The sequence below is a fragment of the Hipposideros armiger genome, unplaced genomic scaffold, assembly GCF_001890085.2.
Source record: "Hipposideros armiger isolate ML-2016 unplaced genomic scaffold, ASM189008v1 scaffold_74, whole genome shotgun sequence".
NCBI classification, from domain to species: Eukaryota; Metazoa; Chordata; class Mammalia; order Chiroptera; family Hipposideridae; genus Hipposideros; species Hipposideros armiger.
The window spans coordinates 3841697-3862387 of record NW_017731424.1 but is presented as its reverse complement, the minus strand read 5'-3'; the positions used below and the strand labels follow the sequence as shown (position 1 = coordinate 3862387).

The following is a 20691-nucleotide window of genomic DNA, read 5'->3' as shown; positions in this document are numbered from 1 at the left end:
GTACATCTTTTGTTTTCAAGTTACAAAAGAGGCTGTGATGACAAGCTTCATACACACCTATTTGTTTGGCATCTGGGTGAATATTTTTCTAGGGCAAATTTCTAGAGGTAGACTAACTGGGTCCCTTTTTTTCATAGATGTCCACAAAAACATTTTCCACCTGCAGGAGCTTCATCCTGAGGCTCCTGTTTTTTGGGGCCTCCCCAGCAGTTGTTTGGCTTTTAACTTTTTTGCCAATCGTTTGAGAGAAGATTCTCTAATTTGGAGTTCAGCCTTTGTAACAGGAGGTTGTGTTTAATTCCTGGGCTATTGAAAAAAACAAAAACAAAAAACCTTTCCAGCACACTCTTCCCATGAAGGAAACCCAGCTATGCAGACACCAGCTGATCATCTCACATTCTTGAAAGATGTTTGCACCCCTGTGGCAAGTGGCGGGGTGCTGAGGCTCTGATGGGACGCCCCAGCGTGACTGCCCTCAGCTGTGTTTACCCCATTTCCTCAGGAGGGAGCCCAGGGAGACTGACGTCTGAGTTTTACATCAGTGCAAACCAAGCACAATATAGGGAGGGACCTTGTGCAGACTGTTTTGTGTCTGGAGAGAGAAAAGCTCTCATTTAGTAATCTGGACAAGATAAATATACTTAACTAATTGGGAAGGTAGGTTTTATGTATCTGGAAATATATCTTGTTCACTCTGTGATACTGTCACCTTTGCCATGTCTCCTTTTTTATTGTAAAATATACATAATATAAAATGTACCATTTTAACCGTTTTTTTGAGTGCACAGTTCAGTGGCATTAGTATATACACAGGGTTATGCAGCCATCACCACTGTCCCTCCCCAGAACTTTTCATCACCCCAAAGCCAGATCTTCTTGTCACACAAGGAAAGGTATTTTTGAACCTAAATTTGGCATAACAATGGCCACCAGAGTCTTGCGTTCCGGTTTAACATTTTGAAGGCACACACAGAGCTCAGGGTATCCCAAACATTTGGGGTGTAAATAACAAACAGCCCTGCTCCTGTAATTTGCCCAAGGAGACCTAAATTGACACCCAGCTGGTAGAAGCCGCTCAGCCCCCAGCCAAATAATACAGTCGATGACGTTAACTGGGGAAGGCACTTTGTCCCCACCTGCTTTGGTCTTCCCAGGCTGCCCGGCCGCAGCCAGCACTTCACTCAGCTTCTCCACCGCATCGCATCGTGCAGGCACAAAACGTTACTGCTATTTTGCTGCTAGCATTTCACAAGGTGCAGCCTCCGTAAGTCACAGGAGGGGGGAACGGGATGGGACGTTGGACGTCAGCCCTGGAGGGAAGACACGTCGGCTTGTCCCAGAGATGCTTGTTCCGCAGATGCTGCTCTCTCTGCTGAGAAACATCGATGTTTTGGAGGAAGCTGGACTCCCAGTCCGATGCCACAAGATTTCCCAGGATCAGAGGTCCAGGTGGGAGGAAAAGGAGGCTAAGCCTTGGATAGAGAGAGAGAGAGCGAGCAGCAAACCAGTCACCTTCTGCAAAAAAACGCCTTTTTCCTTTTGGTTTAGAAAGTGAATCCAGGGGCCCAGCATCCCAGGCCACTGGTGTGTTGTGGAAGATGACAAGCCACAGTGCTCGTGCTGGGTACTTTGGCTCGCCTTCTCATCTTTTCCCACCGGTTGTTTTTAGTTCTGACCTCCCTTCGTGCCAGTCTCTAGAGCAGCGGTTCTCAACCTGTGGGTTGCGACCCCTTTGGGGGTCGAATGACCCTTTCACAGGAGTCACCGGGTACTCGTATGTGGGCGTATCTGCATGTGGGCCTGGAGACGGATAGAGGAGCGGTGTCTCGGTTCCTAAGACCATCGAAAATATGTGTTTTCCGATGGTCTTAGGCGACCCCTGTGAGAGGTTGAGAACCACTGCTCTAGAGGCTGGAGAAAACTTAGGGAAAGCAAAACTCGGGACTCAACTAGATTTAGCCTGTCAGGTTTGAATGTATTAGGCAGAGTCTTGACAAGGCAATGAACTCATTCTACTAATTGTAATTAGTGTGAGGTCTTTAGCAGGTTCTTGGGCTCCTCCAACTTCAGAGGGCTTTGATCGGCCTCCCCCTAATAACCGTGCCTCATGCTAGCTGGTTTAGTGCGTTTTTGTGCAACAAAGGCAAACACCGCCTACTCTTGAGAAAAAAAGCTGGGCTGGGCTTTAGAAAAAAGAATTCTTGGTTGTTCTCACTTGTCCTCTGAGTCGCACTGTTCTTTACCTATTCAGCCCCTTGGAGTTGCTAAGAAACTGCCATTTTAGAGGAAGGGTAATTAAATTTTGATTTTAATTTAAAGACAGGGCAGTCAAGGTTCTCGACGCTCCTTAAATGAATGGGTGCCTGAAAGCAGGAGACTGGCTGTTATCAGATCAATACTGGGCACTCAGTGTGATTTGAGTCTCTTGGTGTTTTGCTGTGAGTGAACGAGGGAGGGAGGGAGGGAGAGAGAGGGAGAGAGAGAGGGAGAGAGAGAGAGAGAGGAGAGAGAGAGGAGAGAGAGAGAGAGAGAGAGAGAGAGAGAGAGAGAACGCGGCTTTGAAATGGTTCTTTGTGGCAAGCTCTGCCTAACTTTTTAGGGAGAAATGCTTAGAAGACCAATGCGTGCTGGGAAACCAGCAACTCTGGGCTTGATTAATTTATAGGTGTAATTTAAGAACCTGGTTCTCCTTCTGATCCTGGGGATGTGTAGTTACCGAGGCAGTGGATGTGAGGCCTCTATGCTCGGTGGACATTTTTTATGGCCTTTGCTATGTCGGAGCAAAAGTTGTAGATCTCATATGAGCAAACGTATTATTATGTCCAGAGGAGGACTGACATGTTATAAAGTTTCAGTGGTCAATTAACAAAGATTTATTCCATGTCACTCAGGTATTTTCTCTCTCCTCTCTTCTCTCTCTCTTCTCTCTCTCTCTCTCTCTCTCTCTCTCTCTCTCTCTCTCTCTCCCCCTCTCTCTCTCTCCCCCTCCCCCTCCCTCCCTCCCGCCCTCCCTCTCTCTACCTCTTGGAGTGAAGCAGGCTGTTACCCTCCTGCCGTCTTGGTATGGCTCCCACCTTCAGAGGAGGACTTGAGTGAAAGTCAGTCTCGATATTTAGACTCTCAGCAGCTGGGCCTTCTGCCTCAGTAAAGCGGATCCATTTGGAGCACTTGATGAAAGGGAGTGAGAGCAAGCAGGCGGGGGAGAGAATATTTTTTACAGCACTTCAGTCTGTGTTTACTATGCATTTATTTGGTGGAACTTCATTCCAGCAGTGCAGCCAACTGTCCCCATCGGCAGCAGCCGCACCCTTTGGGCTGCGTCCCACTCTGCCTTAATTTGGAATTCACACAGGGACCTTGGAAAGGAGATTTCAAAGGTTCCCGTCCCCTTCAGGTCCAGGTACTGTACATGTGCAACCTGCTGAACTCTGAATAGACATATTTTAAAATGGCAGTAAAGACACAGGTGAGATGCTTGTCAGCTTTTCTGTTTTCCATATATTTATTTCACTCCCCTGTAACAAGGAAAATCTGTTTTGTATAATATCTGAGAGTTAAACATGCTGTAAGAGAACCTTGCCTAAAACTGGAACGCCTTCCTGGTGGAGAAGATGTGACTTGTTATCACATAGAGGAGCGAGATGAGCGAGCTCTGGGTTTTATTCTCATGCAGAGATAATTCATCGACTGCTTCTTTTTATATTAGCTTGCAGCCATCAGCCTTGCAAACCCGAGGGCCTGGCATGCTCTGGGAGAGCATGTTAACTGTTGCAGGGCCTTTGTGCCCACCATCCCTCCCCTGTTCCCACTGGGCCCGGCCCCGGGGGCCGCCTGCTCTGCCCATGTCCACAGGATCTGCCACCCAGCTTGACCCCCAGCTGCACCCTGCTTTTACCCGAGTTTCTCGGAAGTTAGAACAGGAGTCCGGGTGCTGTCATCCCCTGCTACTGCTCGCTGTTCTTCGGGGTCTGATGGACACCGAGGCAGAGTGATCGCTGAAGGATTGGAGGAGAGGAGCGCTGTGCTCTGCAGCTGCTGGCATCCGGGACCTTCTCCAAGATGTTTCAGGCCCCGTTCCCTGACTTGTTTCAGGGCAGAGAATAAGGTTGCAAAGGAAATCAAAGCCTGATGTGGAGAAACGAAACATGAGGCCTACTGACTTTTTAAAAACATTTTAAATAACATTCTCTAAGGTTTCATTTTATACTGAAGGCAGCTGTAATAAGTTTTGGAAGATGGTGTAAGGTTTCGATTACTGAGCGACCCGCTTGCAGTTTCTGTACCAAAAGTGAGAAAGGGTTGGGGGGTGGGACGTGGGGGCGGTTAAGAGGTTATTTTGTATAAGGTGAGAAAATTTGAAAGGATGAATTCAAGACTAAGCGGGCAACATTTGGTATGCTGTAATTTGCAAATGCAATAACATTAAACCATTGCAAAGCTTTTTTTTTTTTTTAAATAGTCCGGATAGCAATGGAATAACTTAATAACTGGAGCTCAACAGCACGCTGACCACAAGTAAAACAAGACTGTAGCTCTGTAGTGGGCCCTGCCAGGGTTGGCCCAGTGACTGCACTCCCTGCTGAAGGCTGGCGTGGGCCAGAGAAGTCGGGCCGCATGAAAGCGCCCATTGTTCGCGGGGCACTGTGATTTGGTATTACACGCACAATGTTTGCTTGTGAAAAGATTTATTAGAAACAAGTATGTTTAAGAAAGAGGACGTGGTTTGAGATTCCGTTGATCTGGCTTATGACATTTAAGATTTCATAGTACCTTTGTTTCTAAGAATCAATATTTAGGTCCACTGTAAATATTTATCTTCGAACATACAAACACGTGCGCGCAAAGTTGCAGAACCGAGCCAGAGATGGAACTGATACCTAAAATTCACTCCTATGGGAAGGAGTAAACCACCTCCATGCTTGATCGGTACAAAGAGGCCTATTTTGTGAGGTTGGCTGGCAGTGTCCAGCCCAGAGGACAGCTCCCCTGGCGCTGTTAAGTCCCTTGGGAGGAGGAGAGTGTGTGTCGACTTAGTTTTGTCCCCCGTGGATGGGGCTAGCTGGGGTGAGACCAGACCTCCAGCCCTGCCAGCCGTGAGCAGGTCCCTGGGCATCCAGCTGGCTGCCAGGCCTGACCAGGAGGCTCCCAGTGGCCCACCGCTGGGACGGTGTGTCAGCCAACGCATGAGGGCTTCTGAGGGTGTTTAAAGGGGTCCCAGCTTTGAGATTTTCTGCCCACAGAAATGAGGAGCCTCGACTCCTGGGCTCTTGGCTCAGCCTATCTGGGTGATATTGGGGCAAATGAATGACTTCTTTGGGGCTCTGAAATCCTTCTCTTTTTCATGTGAAGATGTAGCCGTCTGTGAAGTGATTTCTGGACTGAAATGTGCTGAGAGTAACCATGAGCACTTTCTCTTTTTTTCTTTTCTTTTCTTTCTTTCTTTTTCTTTTTTCTTTTTTTAAGTTTTTAAAGACCAGCAACAGGCTTATGCAGTAAAATCAATTTGCACATGGTCTGGCTCTTGTCCAACAAATTCCACCAAGTGACATTTTAATCTGAAAGGCTCAAGTATAGAAAGGCTTAGATATCTATTATTCAAATTTGCTTTTCCCAGCCCAGGGCATGGGGATACCCAGGTACAGTGTGAAGACATCCTTGGCGTGTTGGCTGGTTGGAGTCTCATTTCCCCTGGCGATTGTTTAGCTAGAGGTTAGAGGCAGTGGTACCCCCATGCAGAGAGGAAGGTAGGGAGGATGGCCTGGTATGTGCAGGTGTGTGGGGGTGGGGTGATATTTGTGAACGGATGGATGATGGGTATGTGTGGCTCTTCACCGAGCTGCCATGTAGGAAGGCTCCAGTTAGTTTGTAATTATAGTGCCTTGTGGACAAGATCCCACAGCAGACTGGCCTGTTGCTTGATTCTTGAGGACGCTTGTGTGTAGTTGCTCATACACCTTGACATGGCTGCCTGTGCAAGAGTTCTGCTGAGACCACCTCTGAACTCGAGAGGAACCTTTCCAGGCATGAGACAGGAGGGGGTGTGCTTTCTTTCTCCAGGGGCTCTTTCCCTAGAGAGAGAGATCAGGCAAGTGAGGGTGGGGAGTAATTACTAGCCTCCACTGTATGGGGCCTCCTTTAAGACAGCCTAAAACATCACCAGGATTTGGGGATTGGTGTCTCTTTAGGTTTCTTTTCAGTGTCACACCTAAATAAGCCAAGGAATGTTTACTTGTGCGTCTAGCATTTGGCACACAAGTGACACTTAATTTTTATCAAGGAAATAAATGGATGGATAAAAAAATGAATGAATGGAGTGAATTCCACGATAAAGAGAGAAAACCAGTTGTTCATTCAGTTTGTATATAATTGGGCTCTAGCTTTTAGCTTATTTTCTTACTAGAACAAGGGATAAAAGCCTTCTCAGAGCATCTTAGAAATGTATTGGGAGGCACTGGGTGTAGGAGCCATTTTTGGTGACCATAAAGTTTGTCTTGTCACCTGCCTGTGATGTTAACCTTATCGTCAAGGTGAGTTTCCGATATCATTCCAAATGGAATAAGGGAAGTGGTACACATTCCCCTGCCCTGTGTCTTTTGAATTGTCAAAATAAAATCTTTCCCCTTGTTCGTTAGGTGGCCATGGACAACCAATAACTTGAGCTATAGTAACTTCTCTTCTCAGTTTTCTAAATAAGTATTCTTTTTACGAGGGTCACGCTCCAGCAGTCTCCTTTGAAGTCATTTTTGTTATGCATTGGGCGGCCGTGTTATTTCAAAGAAGTCAGCCAGCAGACTTGAGAACTTTTTGGCTTGAGTTCACAAACAGCCTTCTGGACAACACAACTTATGTATTCGCCTCTCCCCCTCCCATCCCCACTGCCCCTTTCTTCCCTTCTGTCCACTAGAACGATCGCCACACCGGCCCATCCTCCAAGCCGGACTGCCCGCCAATGCCTCCACCGTGGTTGGAGGCGACGTGGAGTTTGTCTGCAAAGTCTACAGCGATGCCCAGCCCCACATCCAGTGGATCAAGCACGTGGAAAAGAACGGCAGTAAATACGGGCCTGATGGGCTGCCCTATCTCAAGGTTCTGAAGGTGAGGACTTTCTGAATCCGAAGGTACCTCCCACTGGGGTTTCCTTAATGGGTTCAGCCATGGGTTCTTTGATTTCCTGTTGACTTTGGGAGGAGATGATTCTCTGAATCGACTGGCCAGTACAGAGTGTGTTCGGGAATTAGGAGATCATTAGGCTTGCTAGTAAAATTTCAGAAAGGAATTTTGGGGTGCTGGAGGGGCTGCTGTAGTTGGAGTCAGAATAGTTCAGCTGTATATCAGCCCTGAGATCTTAGGCGAGACGTTTACGCTCAACTGCACATCTATAAAAGTGGGGGTCGTGACATCATCTCCCCTACAGGGTGGTGGTTCAGAGTAAATGGGATGGAGTAGATGGAAAGAGTTTTGTTAAACTAGGCCTTGTACCGATGTTGACTGTTATGCTGGTGTTGTTTTTTCTGAATATGACATCAGGATCAAATTTTAGTAGCCACCTTGTAGAAACAATTTAGATTTTCCTATTCAAAGGAATCCCTTCACTGTTGAAATGTATTCACATGCAGTGGAATCAAGAAACTTTAGAAAACCGTTCTGTGCTAGTGAGATGTTGAACAAGGAAACGACCTTTCTCCCTGTATTTCTTATTTGGGTCCCTGTTTTAACAGCATCAGCCTCTTTATTTTTTAGATCTGTCTTGCTGTTCAGGATGGTGATAGCAAACAGCAGCTAAGTCTGTACAACTTCTTAGCCCACTGCCCACCATACGTCCCACACTGAGTTGCTCATAAAGAATGTCCTTAAGCAAGAACAGCCTTCCAATAGAACATAGGTAGCTCAACTAAGAACTCTCAACCAATGAGATGTTCTCTCCAGCTGGGAACACCAAGGGTCACAAAGCTGGAAAAAGGTGACTGACCCCGGGGAAATCCATTCTGCCAAGTATCGATCACACCCTTTCACCCCCTCTCTACCGGGTCACCTCCGTTATCCACCAGTTGACTTATTTTGTTCTTCCTAAACCCATATCCCTTTAAAACTGTTGTTGACACGTAATGGAGGTTGTTTTCTTTGGTGTGTTGGTGGTGGGACCCTAGACAGTGCAAAGTCCTTCCTGGTTGGCCGTTATATTGTTCTCCTGTGTCTGTTCCAGCACTCGGGGATAAATAGTTCCAATGCAGAAGTGCTGGCTCTGTTCAATGTGACTGAGGCGGATGCTGGGGAGTATATATGTAAGGTCTCCAATTATATAGGGCAGGCCAACCAGTCTGCCTGGCTCACTGTTCTGCCAAAACAGCAAGGTAACAATGTTTTTTGTTTTTTGTTGTTGTTGTTTTTTTTTTTTAAAGAAGGCTGGATATAGAAGCTGAAAAGACTTGGTGCTTTGGGAGACTGCAGGCAGCTTATAGGATAATTCTGAGGCCTCGGTATATTCATAATAATCTATCTTTGGTGATGCAGCTGGTATGATGCCAGCAGCCATGGAAAAATGCCCACAATGCTCAAAGTGCTTGCTCTGATTTCTTCTAAAGATTACCCTCCACCCCACCCAGTTTTTAAATCATTCCTTCTGGTTTATCTTGTTTGGGCTGCACGTTTCCCATCATTACTGCCCATAAACATCATTTTAAACACACAGCTGCATGCCTGTTAGTTGGTGGCATTTCCCATCAACAGAACTCATACCTCCTTCTGCTCCAGAGTTTTTCAGAGAAATATTGGTATGGTGTAATTTGTCCGACAAAGCATCATTTCCTTGGTTGGGTAACCACTACTTATGAGCTAATTGCCCTTGACCTTGCTCTCCCAAATTCGGGGGAAGTCCATTTAATGAATGTACTGCTGGAAGCTACCGAAGGCAGCAGGTTAACATTCTTAGTTTGTCATGACTAACATTCAAATGTTTGTATTAAAAAAAGAAAACACAAAAAAGCCCAGTTCTGTTGCTACCAAGGTCATGCTTGCTTCCATTTTTTTCAATGCCATGTAAGTCAAGATGGTTATGCAGGAGTAGAAATCACCCGAGCCTGGTAACCAATAGGACCCTTCACCCCGGTTGGTTCCCACAGGGCCAGAAGGACGTGCAAGATGCCCGCGTGGGCTTCTCTGCAGTGTTGTGGTTGACAGCACAGTAATTGAAACAGAACTATCCTTTTCTCAAGGTGGGAATCTGCAGCCAACAGAACCAGAACCCATCCCGGACTTCTGGGTCCTACCCTTTTGGAAAACCATCCTAAATCCAAAGCAAAGCAAACCAGTGGCTGAGAGAGCGGATCTCTGTGGGCTGATTTTTCCATGTGTTTGATTGCATGCATGTCTAGGTGGTGAAGCTGGTGTGGTGATGGGCCTGTGGAGGTGAGCTGCTCAGTGTCGCTCAGTGTCTCTCGGTTGTGGGCTTTGTGGATGGGCTGCAGTCGGAATCTTCCGGTGGCCAGCACCCACCGGAGCCCCCGGTGTGACGCCTCATGGTTCCATGGCCCCCTCCACAATTATTCCTGTGTCGTCTAGCCTTTTCTCTTGCTTCCCTTGTTTTCTAGGCCGCCGGTGTTAATACCACGGACAAAGAGATTGAGGTTCTCTATATTCGGAATGTAACTTTTGAGGATGCTGGGGAATATACGTGCTTGGCGGGTAATTCTATTGGGATATCCTTTCACTCTGCATGGTTGACAGTTCTGCCAGGTATATACTGCTCTTTCTCTCCATGGTTTTTTCCCTTTTCGTGGTTGATTGCTATGAAATTAACACAGCTTCTGTTCTCAGAAATGGAACCTTTTATCCTTGTATAAAGATTTTTGTAAAATGTTTAAAATCATCCCCCAGGGATAAGAAAGTTGCCTTGGAAATTCACGTACAATGAGATCCCCCCACTCACATTTATGATCAAGTGAAATTTCACCCTGAAAACCCAAAGGGATCTTATGTTTTTAGTGAGTCATTGAGTCAATGTATAAATTCGCCCATCCCCAGTTCTCTTTTACGTTGAAATTACTTTGTAAAATTCAAAGTAATTTTTCCTCATTTCAAATTCCGTTTTGCTAAGATCCCATTTGTCCTTTTACTCCACTTTCTATTTTTAATGTGATGTAAATGGATGGATGTCAAGGTGCCTGGGGAGAAGCACCTCTGCGTGTAGGGTGTACAGAAGCAGTGTGGTACCTTCCTTGGGAATCGGTGGCTTGCTGCATGTGACGCCAGAATGGACTCTCAGTTGGCTTTTACTGCAAAGCATGCTCTTGCCATCTCGGGCTCGATGTTATTTCTGCCCTATGGAGAAATCAACATCAGCAAAGCCCTGTTGCCTAAATATTGCTGCTGTCTGAACCTTTAATCGATGTCTCTGCCTTAGTCGAACTTTCCTGACCGTCAGTGTCTACGTCGATGTTGCTGCCTCTGTTGTCATTTCCTTTGTGAAACTGCACAGACTGTGGTTTGCTAGCTCATGATGCTCTGCTCCAGTTATTAATTCCTTATGTTTAGCGTATGGTGCCTACCTGCATGCTTAGTTTATATCTAGTAAAAATAAACGGATTATTTCATTTTGTGCTGTGCTGCTGAGAGTTTTGACTGTCTTACAAGTATTTTTATGATTTAAAAATGTGTAAGCTTTAAGTGCTACTATTGCATCCATTTTTCCTTTTGTTGCAAATCTGCTCCGTGAATATGTGCTTTGAAACAATGAGAGGCCTCTTACAGTGAGCTTGCTTTTACTTCTAGTATTGCATTCTGCAAGGGCCTCATTGGCACTTCTTAACCCATTTGCCTGACAGCACTAGCCCATTAACTAAACATGAAGTTTGAGAAAAATACTATTTGGAAATACACTGCTTGTAGATTGACAAGGGAGGAGTAAGGAGGGAGCAGGCATTGCTAGAAGTTGCTATAAGAACATTCTAACTGAAGCAATTATATGTGTACTCACATGCCATTCCGTTTCTATTTTTTTTCTTTAAGAGAAAAGTTGTGCTGTATAACCAGTACACAAAAATTTAAATGGCTATTCATTAAGGAATATTACAAATGTTTTATGGTGCAGGCATAATAATTCTATATTACAAACAACTCAGTCTTTACAGTACATGATTTGTGTATTTAGTTGAAATATATATATATTAAGAAATTGGACATTTTTTTGGGCCAGCCTACTAGATGAATACTTATTTCATTTCACATGGAACTGTGTTCATCTGGGGTAAGTCACCCTGTCAACTTTGTACAAGCTTACTCAAATAAGACTGAGGCACTGTCCCTTCAGAAACAAAAGTGGTCCTTGTTCATATTTAAGAATTTTTTATTTGGTTTGCATCAGAGACCATCGTGGAAGACATTCCTTTTGTTAAGGGTGCAGTTGGCTGTCCTATTATATTTTGCCCAAATGGCTAACAGAAGGTGGTCTCGTAGCCTGCCCTTTGTGCCCTGGTGGCAGCCGATCTGTCACGGTCACTGGATTGCAGAGGCCTACTGAGGCTAGAGATAGTAGAGCCCGGGCCCTGGTGGTAAAGCGAGGAGCCCTTGGTTACTCACCTTCATTCAGGAGAGTTGCATGGCGGGCCCAAGGCCCACGCCACTCTACAGCGCTGAGTCACCGGGAAGCCCATCCTTGTGAATGGTTGTTGCCTTTTGCTTCCTTTAGTTATGCCAGGACTCACCAATCCAGTGTCCTAACTCTGTGGCCTGCTTATCTGTTCCTCCCCTGCGATCTACGCTCCAGCTCCCGTAAGAGAGAAGGAGATCACAGCTTCCCCAGACTACCTGGAAATAGCCATTTACTGCATAGGGGTCTTCTTAATCGCCTGTATGGTGGTGACCGTCATTGTGTGCCGAATGAAGACCACGACCAAGAAGCCAGACTTCAGCAGCCAGCCAGCTGTGCACAAGCTGACCAAGCGCATCCCCTTGCGGAGACAGGTAACAGAAAGTAGATAAAGAGTTTGAAGAAATTTACCCCTCCCGCATGCCCCAGCCAGCTCTTGGGTCCTTCCCTCTGATCGGATGCCACCTACTTCTGTGAGCTTCTCAGTGTGATGGGTTCCGATGTGCTTCTTCGTAGCCATCCAATTAGTGTTTGGGGCTTGGAGAGTCCAGTCCTCATGTGTCCATGGGGTCAATCGAATCAAGTTCCCAGGGCAAGAAAGCACGAGGGTGTGAGACTCAGAGAGCTAATCAGCAGGACTGAAAATAACATGGGGAGGCAGGGCCCTTGTGTGTTTGATGAGACCCAAGTGCAGCGGTCCCTTTGAAGCTAGGCCACTGTTGTCCCCTGTGATTTAATGCTTTTTTGGAGACAGGCTTATGCCATTAGTTGGAAAGGGAGGGACTCTAGTTCCCTTTGACTTAATTTTTTTAAATCGAGGTCAGAAACCTATGCCCCGGAGTTGAATCCGAGCTACTCCTTGATTTAAATCGGCCCAGGATGTTTTCGCCAAACTGAATTTTGGCTCGACTTCTCTGATTCTTAAAATAGAATTGTATGCATGTATTATGTTATTGTTAGTCGTTCACGAGTGTGGCTGTGGATCGGTGCTAGAATGATAGCTATATTGAGTAGGCAACAGGTTGTTAACCTGAGCTTGGTCTTTGGTGGTTCCTTTTTGCTTGTATGTGCCTCCTGATGGGCTTCATTTTGCTTTGGGGAGATGGGGCAAGATAGCGCCTACACCTCTGCCTCAAATCAAAGCCCTGCAAAGCTGAGTGGGACAGAAAGTGTGTTGTCTCTTTCCTCTTTGTTCACGAAGATGGAAGGGGAAGGCAGAGGTGAATGCAAAGCGTTTCCAAAACTATTTGGAACTTGGTTTCAGTAAAGGTATTTTTTTTTTCTTGAAACAGCCAAGTAAAAACAACTAACACTGGCTCTACTTCAGTGTGTATTTTAGTAGAATTTACAGGGTGCTTGTTAAAATTGCAGTCCTTAGTCGCAGTCCCAGAGATTCTGGTTCTGTAGGACTTGAATGGGGCCAGGAGTCTTCATTTTAAGCAAATACTCAGGTGATTCTGAAATGGACTTTGAGAGACTCTGGGCTGATCCCAGCCTCACCCCTCCCTGGACTTAAGGTGGCGATGACATTTTCTGGACAAGGCATTAGGAAGGATTAGGCACCAGCTGGTCAGCAGCAGCTTTGGCTCCGAGCTGGCTGTTCTCAACCCAGCTCCAAACTCTGGGCTGAGTGGGTCCTTGTTGACTTCTTTGAAGCCATGTTTCAAGCAGATCTTTTTTCATGAAGGCTGAGGATAGCATTTGGAATGTGTGTCCAGTGTAGGTGAAAGCTCAAATTGTATTAAGACTGAGGGGGGAAAAGGTGTCTATTGAGTCACTCCCACAACCAAGAACACCATTGTTATTAAAATGACACCACTATCATTTGAGGCCAGGGAAGCAATGATGAGGCCACTTGGCTGATTCTGGGAGAGTCCAGTCCTAAGGTGACTCTGACATGGCCAGTGACCTTCAGGTGGTCTAGCCACCCCTACCCAGCCTCCCTTCTTTCCAGTTACTTCTGGGTTCTTCTTACAGCCACCATCTTGACAACCTGGCCTTACAGAATTGAAAAAGGGAGTGGTGGTGTCAGTTCTATTTTTTTTTTCCCTAATAGCGGAAAAATGTTACCTTCTAGAGTAAACCTGTAATTTGATGTAGCTAGACCATTGTCCCATAATTATTTCATCATCTTTTTTTTTTCTGTAGCTTTTACAGTGCTCTTTTTTTTACTCAATAAAAGGAGGCAGATGCCCTTAAAATCCCCCTTGACTCAACCCTAGTCGTCATATTTTCATTTCTCCCTGGCTGACAGGCCTTTCTTGATTGTCCGTCTCCACCCAAGTTGGTCATTTTCCCACACTTCCTTGTGTGGCTGAAGGGGACATTAGGATTCCTCCTCCTGTTTTCTCCCCTCCTCTCTCCTTCCTTGTTTTCATCATCATCTTCTGAATGCTTTGTCTCACCCAGGCTCCATGTAAGACATGGCCTGTCACCCTCGCCAGTGGCTCCAAGGTTATCGGAGGGAGTGGGCTTCATTAGAAATGCAATTGCCTTGTGTTTCAGTAGGGGCAAGCAGTATAAGAGAAGCAGAGGAAAGTGGACAAATACCAGTCCCCTGGAGAAATAAATCTCTGGGAGAGTAATTTATTTGGGGGAATGTTGACACACTATAGCTCCTCACACATGTCAGAACGGGATGCATGATTCTTCACAAAGAACGCTTGGTTAAGAAGCACAGCTCCTTCGGTGGAGAAGGAGATGCCTATCAGGTAACTGGATAAAAGAGGGTTATTGGACTGTAGCTGGAATGAAATCCCCAGAAAGGCCGGCAGATTCGTTGATGAAAGACAAAATACCACAGGGATGCCAAGCATGCCTTAACCTGGCGACAGGTGAGCCTGTAATCAGATGCCTTGAGGATGGGTTGTCTCTAAGCATTTACGAGGCCACTTTTCATGCCGCATTTACCCAGCCTCCTCTGTCACACAGGTAGTACTCATTCATTGTCTTTATGAAGGCGTCTGAGTTTTATCTTCTTGGCCCTGACCCTCACCCCACCCCGACACATAACATTTCACTCAACTTAATCGATTATTGTGTTCTTTTTCTTGAGCCTAGGGTGAGTTTTTCCTTCTTGACATTTATTAATCTGTACTAGACTTATGGGTGCAAGACAGACATGTCAGGTTATTTTGTCAAAAATATTTTCCTCCCAATACCTAAGAAGAAATTCCTTGTGATCATTTCCCAGGAACCATGAGTTTTTTGAGACTCCGGATGGGCTTTGATACTTGGGGAAACGAACAACTTGGTGGTGGGTAGGTGGGTGGCACCTGCTCCGGACACCGTGCCAGCCACTTGCTCACCTGCTCCTACTTCTTTGCCACCCAGTAAAGGGACCCGGCAAGAGCCAGCCCAGAGGGGGCATTTTTGTGAGCTTGTTGGTTCTCATATAGGTCTCCAGGGCTGTGAGTGGACAGCGTGGCCAATGTGAAGCAGACTTTGCATATCCATAAATTAGAGAGGGCTTCACTTTTTGTGTTCTGCACACATCCATTAGATGTGGGGAGGGGTGCATAGGGAACTGGGGACATTTGTTCAGGAGGCACGTGGCGTTGCTGGGTTCATTGAATCGGTTTTTCAGTGAGTACATCAGATTCTTTCTCTGGAGCCAGCGTTTTCCATAGGGCGGGATGGAGATTTACTGTTTTCACAAACAGAGAAACCCGTCTCCTGGGTGGGTAGACACGTGTGCGCAGTGCACACCCTCTCGCCACCATTGGCGTCTCAGAAAGGGGCTGCAGGATTATTTGTTTCTCAGACTCTAGTTTCACCCTCTTGGTCGCTGAGACAGGTAGATTGAAAGCCAGAGAAAAATCAAGGGCAATCAAGGTCATGTTTTACAACAATACCTTTGAGGCAAATGGCACGTTCCCAAGGACATCATGAGCAGGACCACGACGCAGGGGGCGTGGCGGGCGTGTGATTCAGAGTCAGCTCTTGAGGCTGTGCATTAATGGTTATTAAACATATCAAATTCCATGAAGGGCAGGTCCACTTCTGGAAGCTCATTTACTACCTAGCAGCTAGACGTCATGATCTCAGAACATTTTCTGTATTTTGGTCAATCAACTGGTCTAATGAAAGCTCTTATTGGTTGCAGAAAACATTTTGGTAATTAGAGTGGTCATGGATGGCTTGGCTGGAATCTGCCCTTTCGTGTGGGCACCTCGCCCTTGCTGGCCCCCATTTGGTTGTTCTCTCAGCCTCTAAAAAGATACCACGGTTTAAGATTTGACCTGGATTTTGGCTGATGTGATCCTCTAAGAAGAACCAGCCTGTGCGGGGCTGGCGTGCCATTGCTCTGATAGGTTAACTCTGAGACTTTGGGGGAGAATAGTGAGTGTCTGATAAACTACCCAACTACTTAAGTTTCACTGTTGAGGAGAAACAAATCCAACCCCAGCAACCCCTTGAGCCTTTATCTCACCACCCGGCTTGAGGTGGCTGGAGGGCAGTGGTGAGCAGGGGTTCTAGCAAACGAATATTAACTCCAGAGCCTTATGTTCTGGCTTGGGAACATGAGTTCATAGTCTCCTAGAGTCAGGGTTTCTGTATCTGGCTGTGATCTGGGGGTGTTTGTCAGTCCTCAGCAAGAAATACACAAATGTTCGTCACCACTTCTGCCTGCTCTGTTCTCTGTGAGGTCCCTGCTAGTTAGTTGTTCAGTCTAATCGAGTATAAAGAGATAACACGGTTTCCTGGTGGCCATTTAAAAAGGAATGGGGAAAAAGAAACAAGAAAAAAAAAAAACCACTTCCTCTGCTTAACCTCCCATATGTACTGTGGAAATACACAAAAAGCACATTTAGTTAAAAGCTTGATTTATGGCACATGTAAAGAGATTCCGGAAAGTGAGGAAGCTGAATTGAGACTGTGAAAATACATGCTGAGAAAGTGCCTGCCAGGATTTGGGATTGGGAAGACAGTTTATTAGAGTGTTAGCGTTTATCGTGTATAGATAACTTAATTATCACCATCAATGGAATATTTTTAAGTTAGATAAACAGGAAACCCTGGAAGTGAAAAAGAATATCTGATAGGGAAGATGATTTTGTGCAAGAAAAGGGGAGGGGGGAAGTATAACCTGATAGTGGTGCGTTAGTCCCAGGATTTGAAGTTGGGTAGTGGGCATTCCTCGAGGGGCATGGTCTGGAAGCCACCTCAGTGAAACATGGCATTCGAACCATGGAAGCATCGCCTGCGAGAGCGCCTGCCAAGCCCTGGAAACGCGTTAGCTCGCAGAGTAAAATGGAGTGAAGAGAAAGCCAGTCATACTTTACAGTCCCAGAGGGGATTTTAAAAGCGTAATAAAAATGCATGGAGGTAAAATTAAGACATACCTCCTTAGACAGAGCGATTGAAATCTATCGTTTCTTAACTTTGGGCATTTTCTTACTTTTTTCCCCCTTGGCGTTTTTCACAAAAGTATTTTCCGGGTTTGTGTATTGAATCTAAACCTCTACACTTAACCTGAACTAAATATCCGTAAGTAATCCTTTCAGTAAACACAATTTTTAAATTTTAATAAAAATGACAGCAACGGCGTTTGGCAGGGTTTTCCATTTTACGAGCTTTCACGTGAGAACCTTGTTGAGAGACTGTTTAGTAGAAGATGGATATGTGTGTGAACTTTTGCTACGTGTTTGTGGGCGAAGATTCCTTTTGGGTCATAGGTTAGCCGCAGAGCAGTTAACTTCTGACTGAAGGTTTGGTTTTTCTGTTCTGAAGCTGCCTCTAAGCCATATTTGTCATTAGGGCGTTCTGACGGTCCACCTTTCTTCCTGTCCTGGGACTGTCCCCATGTCCTCTGTCCCCTGAACGCTTTATTTACTGGGTTTGCTCTTTTGTTCGCTGGAGCTCCAGCCCATCCTGGCTGTGAGCGGAAGGCCTCACCTTCCAAACCAGGAAGGCGCATCCTGGGTTTCTTCCCCGTGGCACATAGGATGACAGTATCTCACCTACGGAACACCCTTAGGCGCCAGAGGCTCCCGCTTCCATAGAGGGAGGTGCCATCGTAAGTGCCCTTGGATCTGGGCAGCACAGGATTCTAAAAAGGTGCTAAGTAAAGTGACTGGTGTTCGTAGCAAATGTTGAGCGAGCTCTTAGCAAGTGCTAGGCTCAGCACTAAACACTCTAAAGATGTGACCTCATTTCATCCTCACAGCAACGCTGCGCGGCAAGAATCGCTCCAGTTTTCTTTTAACAGATAAGGAATCTTGAGTTTAGGACGGTTAGGTGACTTCCTGAAGCTCTCACAGTCTGCAAATGTCGGAACTGGGTTGGGGACCCTGACAGTAAGACTGCACAGCCCCCCGTGGGTGCAGCTGGTTAGGATGCTGCCCCCCCCGAGGCAGGGTCCCACCTCATAAATGATTAGCAGAGGAAGGGCACAGCTTGGGTGGGCTGCCTGGCTAGGGGACAGTCACTGGGGTACCTGCATGGAAGGTGCCACAATGTTCAGCCTGGTAGCACAGGGAAGCAATGATCTCATCATTGTTAAGTCATTTGAGAAGTTGGTATATCTCAAGCATATGCTCTTCGTCCCCCCCCCCCCGACATGCCTCAGTTCAGATCCTTATCATTCTAAAAAATGTTTTTATCGTTAAAAAATTTACTTTTTTTAAAACATGAAAGAGATACGTATGCATGGTAATAAAATTCAAATGGTCCAGAAAGTTCTGAAGTGAGACATTTTCTAGCCCCTCCCTCAACTCCTAATCTCTCTCCCCCAAACAGCTAAGTCTCTTATATATCCTTCCTGAAAAAATGATAAATGCTCGTGTTCTCACACCTCACCGTGGGAGGCTGCTTTCCCTCATCTTATTCCGTAACCCTTGCTGCTGGGTGCAGTGTTTTTTGAGGACAAGGCACAGAAGCCTGGATATGGCTTCTCACTCAGAACGGTGCCCCCATTTTTTCCCCATGGGTTTCTCCTCACCGTTGCCCACGGCCCACCATGCACCTGTAGTGGGGTCCTGGGAACCCTGCACATCCCATGATGACGGCTACGCTGAGAGACTGTCCCGGCTTGGGAATCGACTGGACCTTTGGGGGTCTGTCTCGTCTCACTGTGAGGCCGACTTGCTGATTTTCTGCATCTTCTTGACTGTGACCTTCAAGCAGAAGTTCTAAAGCCATGAGTGGGGATTTTTGCCTCTTCATGTGGGAGAACTTTCCAGAAGACTTTTTTGGTCTTTGAAAACACCAGCCTCCTTTTGCACGCAAAGCACATGGCCCTGACACAGGGTGTTAGGATTTGGGCAAGTATCTTTAGCCAATTCTGTTCCTGAATCTTTCTGAGCCCTTCACTGCATCTGGTCCTTGAGACATTTATGTGGTCAGTGGAAACTGGAGGTTTGATGGTCTTTGATGGGCCCTGCAGCTGATGTCAGCACACTGCAGTGAGATTGGGCCCCACGTGGGGAAGGGTCCAGGCTCCACCTTGTGAAAGTTCATCCCAACTCAGGTTGTCCACCTGCACTCAGTCTTTGCTCCTTGATTTAAAAGGTGTGTGTCAGCACAGCTGGGGAAGATGGTTGACACGGGCAGTCATGCAGGGGACAGAAGCGAGGTGGGCAGGGTGGGCGGCTTTGACAGGTTATGTTTAACCCCAACCATCTTGGGCCAAAGCATTGTTCGTGGTTTACAGCGAGGCGATGCTCAAGCATCCCATGAATGGACCAAATTGTGTAGTAACCCTCAGAGGGGGCTTCAGGTGGGCTCTGCACATGTTTTCCTTCATAGAAACTAGCACAAGGAAGGTGCTATTCTTACGGAACGACCCTTTGATGAGATGCAGACTGAAATGGGTGAGGGTAAATGAGAACCTTCACCGAAGCCCCACATGCTGCCAGGTAGGAGAGGAGCTTTCCCGTGGGATGGTGAATAAAGACGTGGTTTTCTTTCCCTTGACTCTTCGTCCCATGTGTTCAATCCACTAGGATCGGAAACTGTAGTTGATAAGAGGTAGTCAGTCGGTTTTCACTGAATGGCCTTGGCATCAGCCGGTTCCCAGAAGGACTGGGGGAGAAGCAGGAATGGCCCCCAGGGCTTGGGTGTCAGGTTGCTTTGAATGAAGGCAGTTGGGGCTATCAAATGCCTTCCACATTCAAATCTTAATGCTAGTTCCTAAAGATATTCTTCTTCGCATTTCAAAAGACAACAGATGTTGACTTGCTGATAGCCCCCAAGTTCTTATGGAATTTCGTAAGCACAACTTTGATTCCTGATCTGAGCTGGTCTGCAGGGTGATTGATTATTGAGGGCTCTGAGACAGATAATAATGGAGGCATCTGTGAAGCCTGTGGGGTCTGTCTCTATTTCCTCAAGTGACCGTATGGGGGAATTAGGGCCGAGCGAAGACTTACATTTTGAACAGGTACTGTCTACAAATACTGTTTGAAAACCGGGCCTTAGGAAAATGTAACTCGGATGAGACCTAGTACTGCATCAATGGGAGGAGATGGTAGCCCGTGGTTTTGGTCTTTCATCCGTGAGTTTGGCCAGCCCCCACTTTTCTTCCTAGAATTTCTAAGAGTTGACCGTCTGGCTGGGCTCTGGCCATCTTCCAGCCTTCTCAGGTGGAGCCAGGATTACATCTGTGTCTCTGCATTTTGTATCCAGGTTTCTGCTGAGTCCAGCTCCTCCATGAACTCCAACACCCCACTGGTGAGGATAACAACACGCCTGTCCTCAACAGCAGACACCCCCATGCTGGCAGGGGTCTCTGAGTATGAACTGCCGGAAGACCCCAAGTGGGAGTTTCCAAGAGATAAGTGAGTACTTCTGTTGGGCACAGCCCCTAATGGAGACTTAGGTATAAATGGGGATATTGGAGTGACATTTTCTTTTGATGACCCTTAACTGCAAAGGTCTTGCTGTGACGATGTCAGCCGGAGTGAGTGACATTGTATTTCTAAAGAACCATCTCCTGGAAAAGAAAAGAATTGATTCTGTCTCTCTAGTCCCTTTTTAAAAAAATAGTTCTTTTAACACAGAGCTACTAAGCCATGACTGGTCCCCAAACAATATGGTACCTTGTTAGCATTTTTTAAAAACTTTCTAGACAATTCAAACCCAGTCAAATGCAATAAAAGTGGAAT

At 46.3% G+C, this 20691-nt stretch overlaps 1 protein-coding gene across 16 annotated transcripts in view; it reads left to right on the top strand.

Moving 5' to 3' along the window:
- The window catches only part of FGFR2 (fibroblast growth factor receptor 2), a 100721-nt gene that overhangs the window by 57315 nt on the left and 22715 nt on the right, over positions 1-20691 (top strand). For 6 of the 16 annotated variants that reach the window (XM_019642950.1, XM_019642962.1, XM_019642957.1 and 3 more), the window contains 4 exons: positions 6905-7095; positions 8204-8351; positions 11762-11964; positions 20213-20364. In XM_019642950.1, coding sequence (XP_019498495.1) covers positions 6905-7095; positions 8204-8351; positions 11762-11964; positions 20213-20364 — 694 coding nt within the window. Of the gene's footprint in view, positions 1-6904; positions 7096-8203; positions 8352-9587; positions 9733-11761; positions 11965-20212; positions 20365-20691 lie in introns of all 16 variants that reach the window. The other 10 variants (XM_019642964.1, XM_019642961.1, XM_019642954.1 and 7 more) reach the window with 3 other exon arrangements.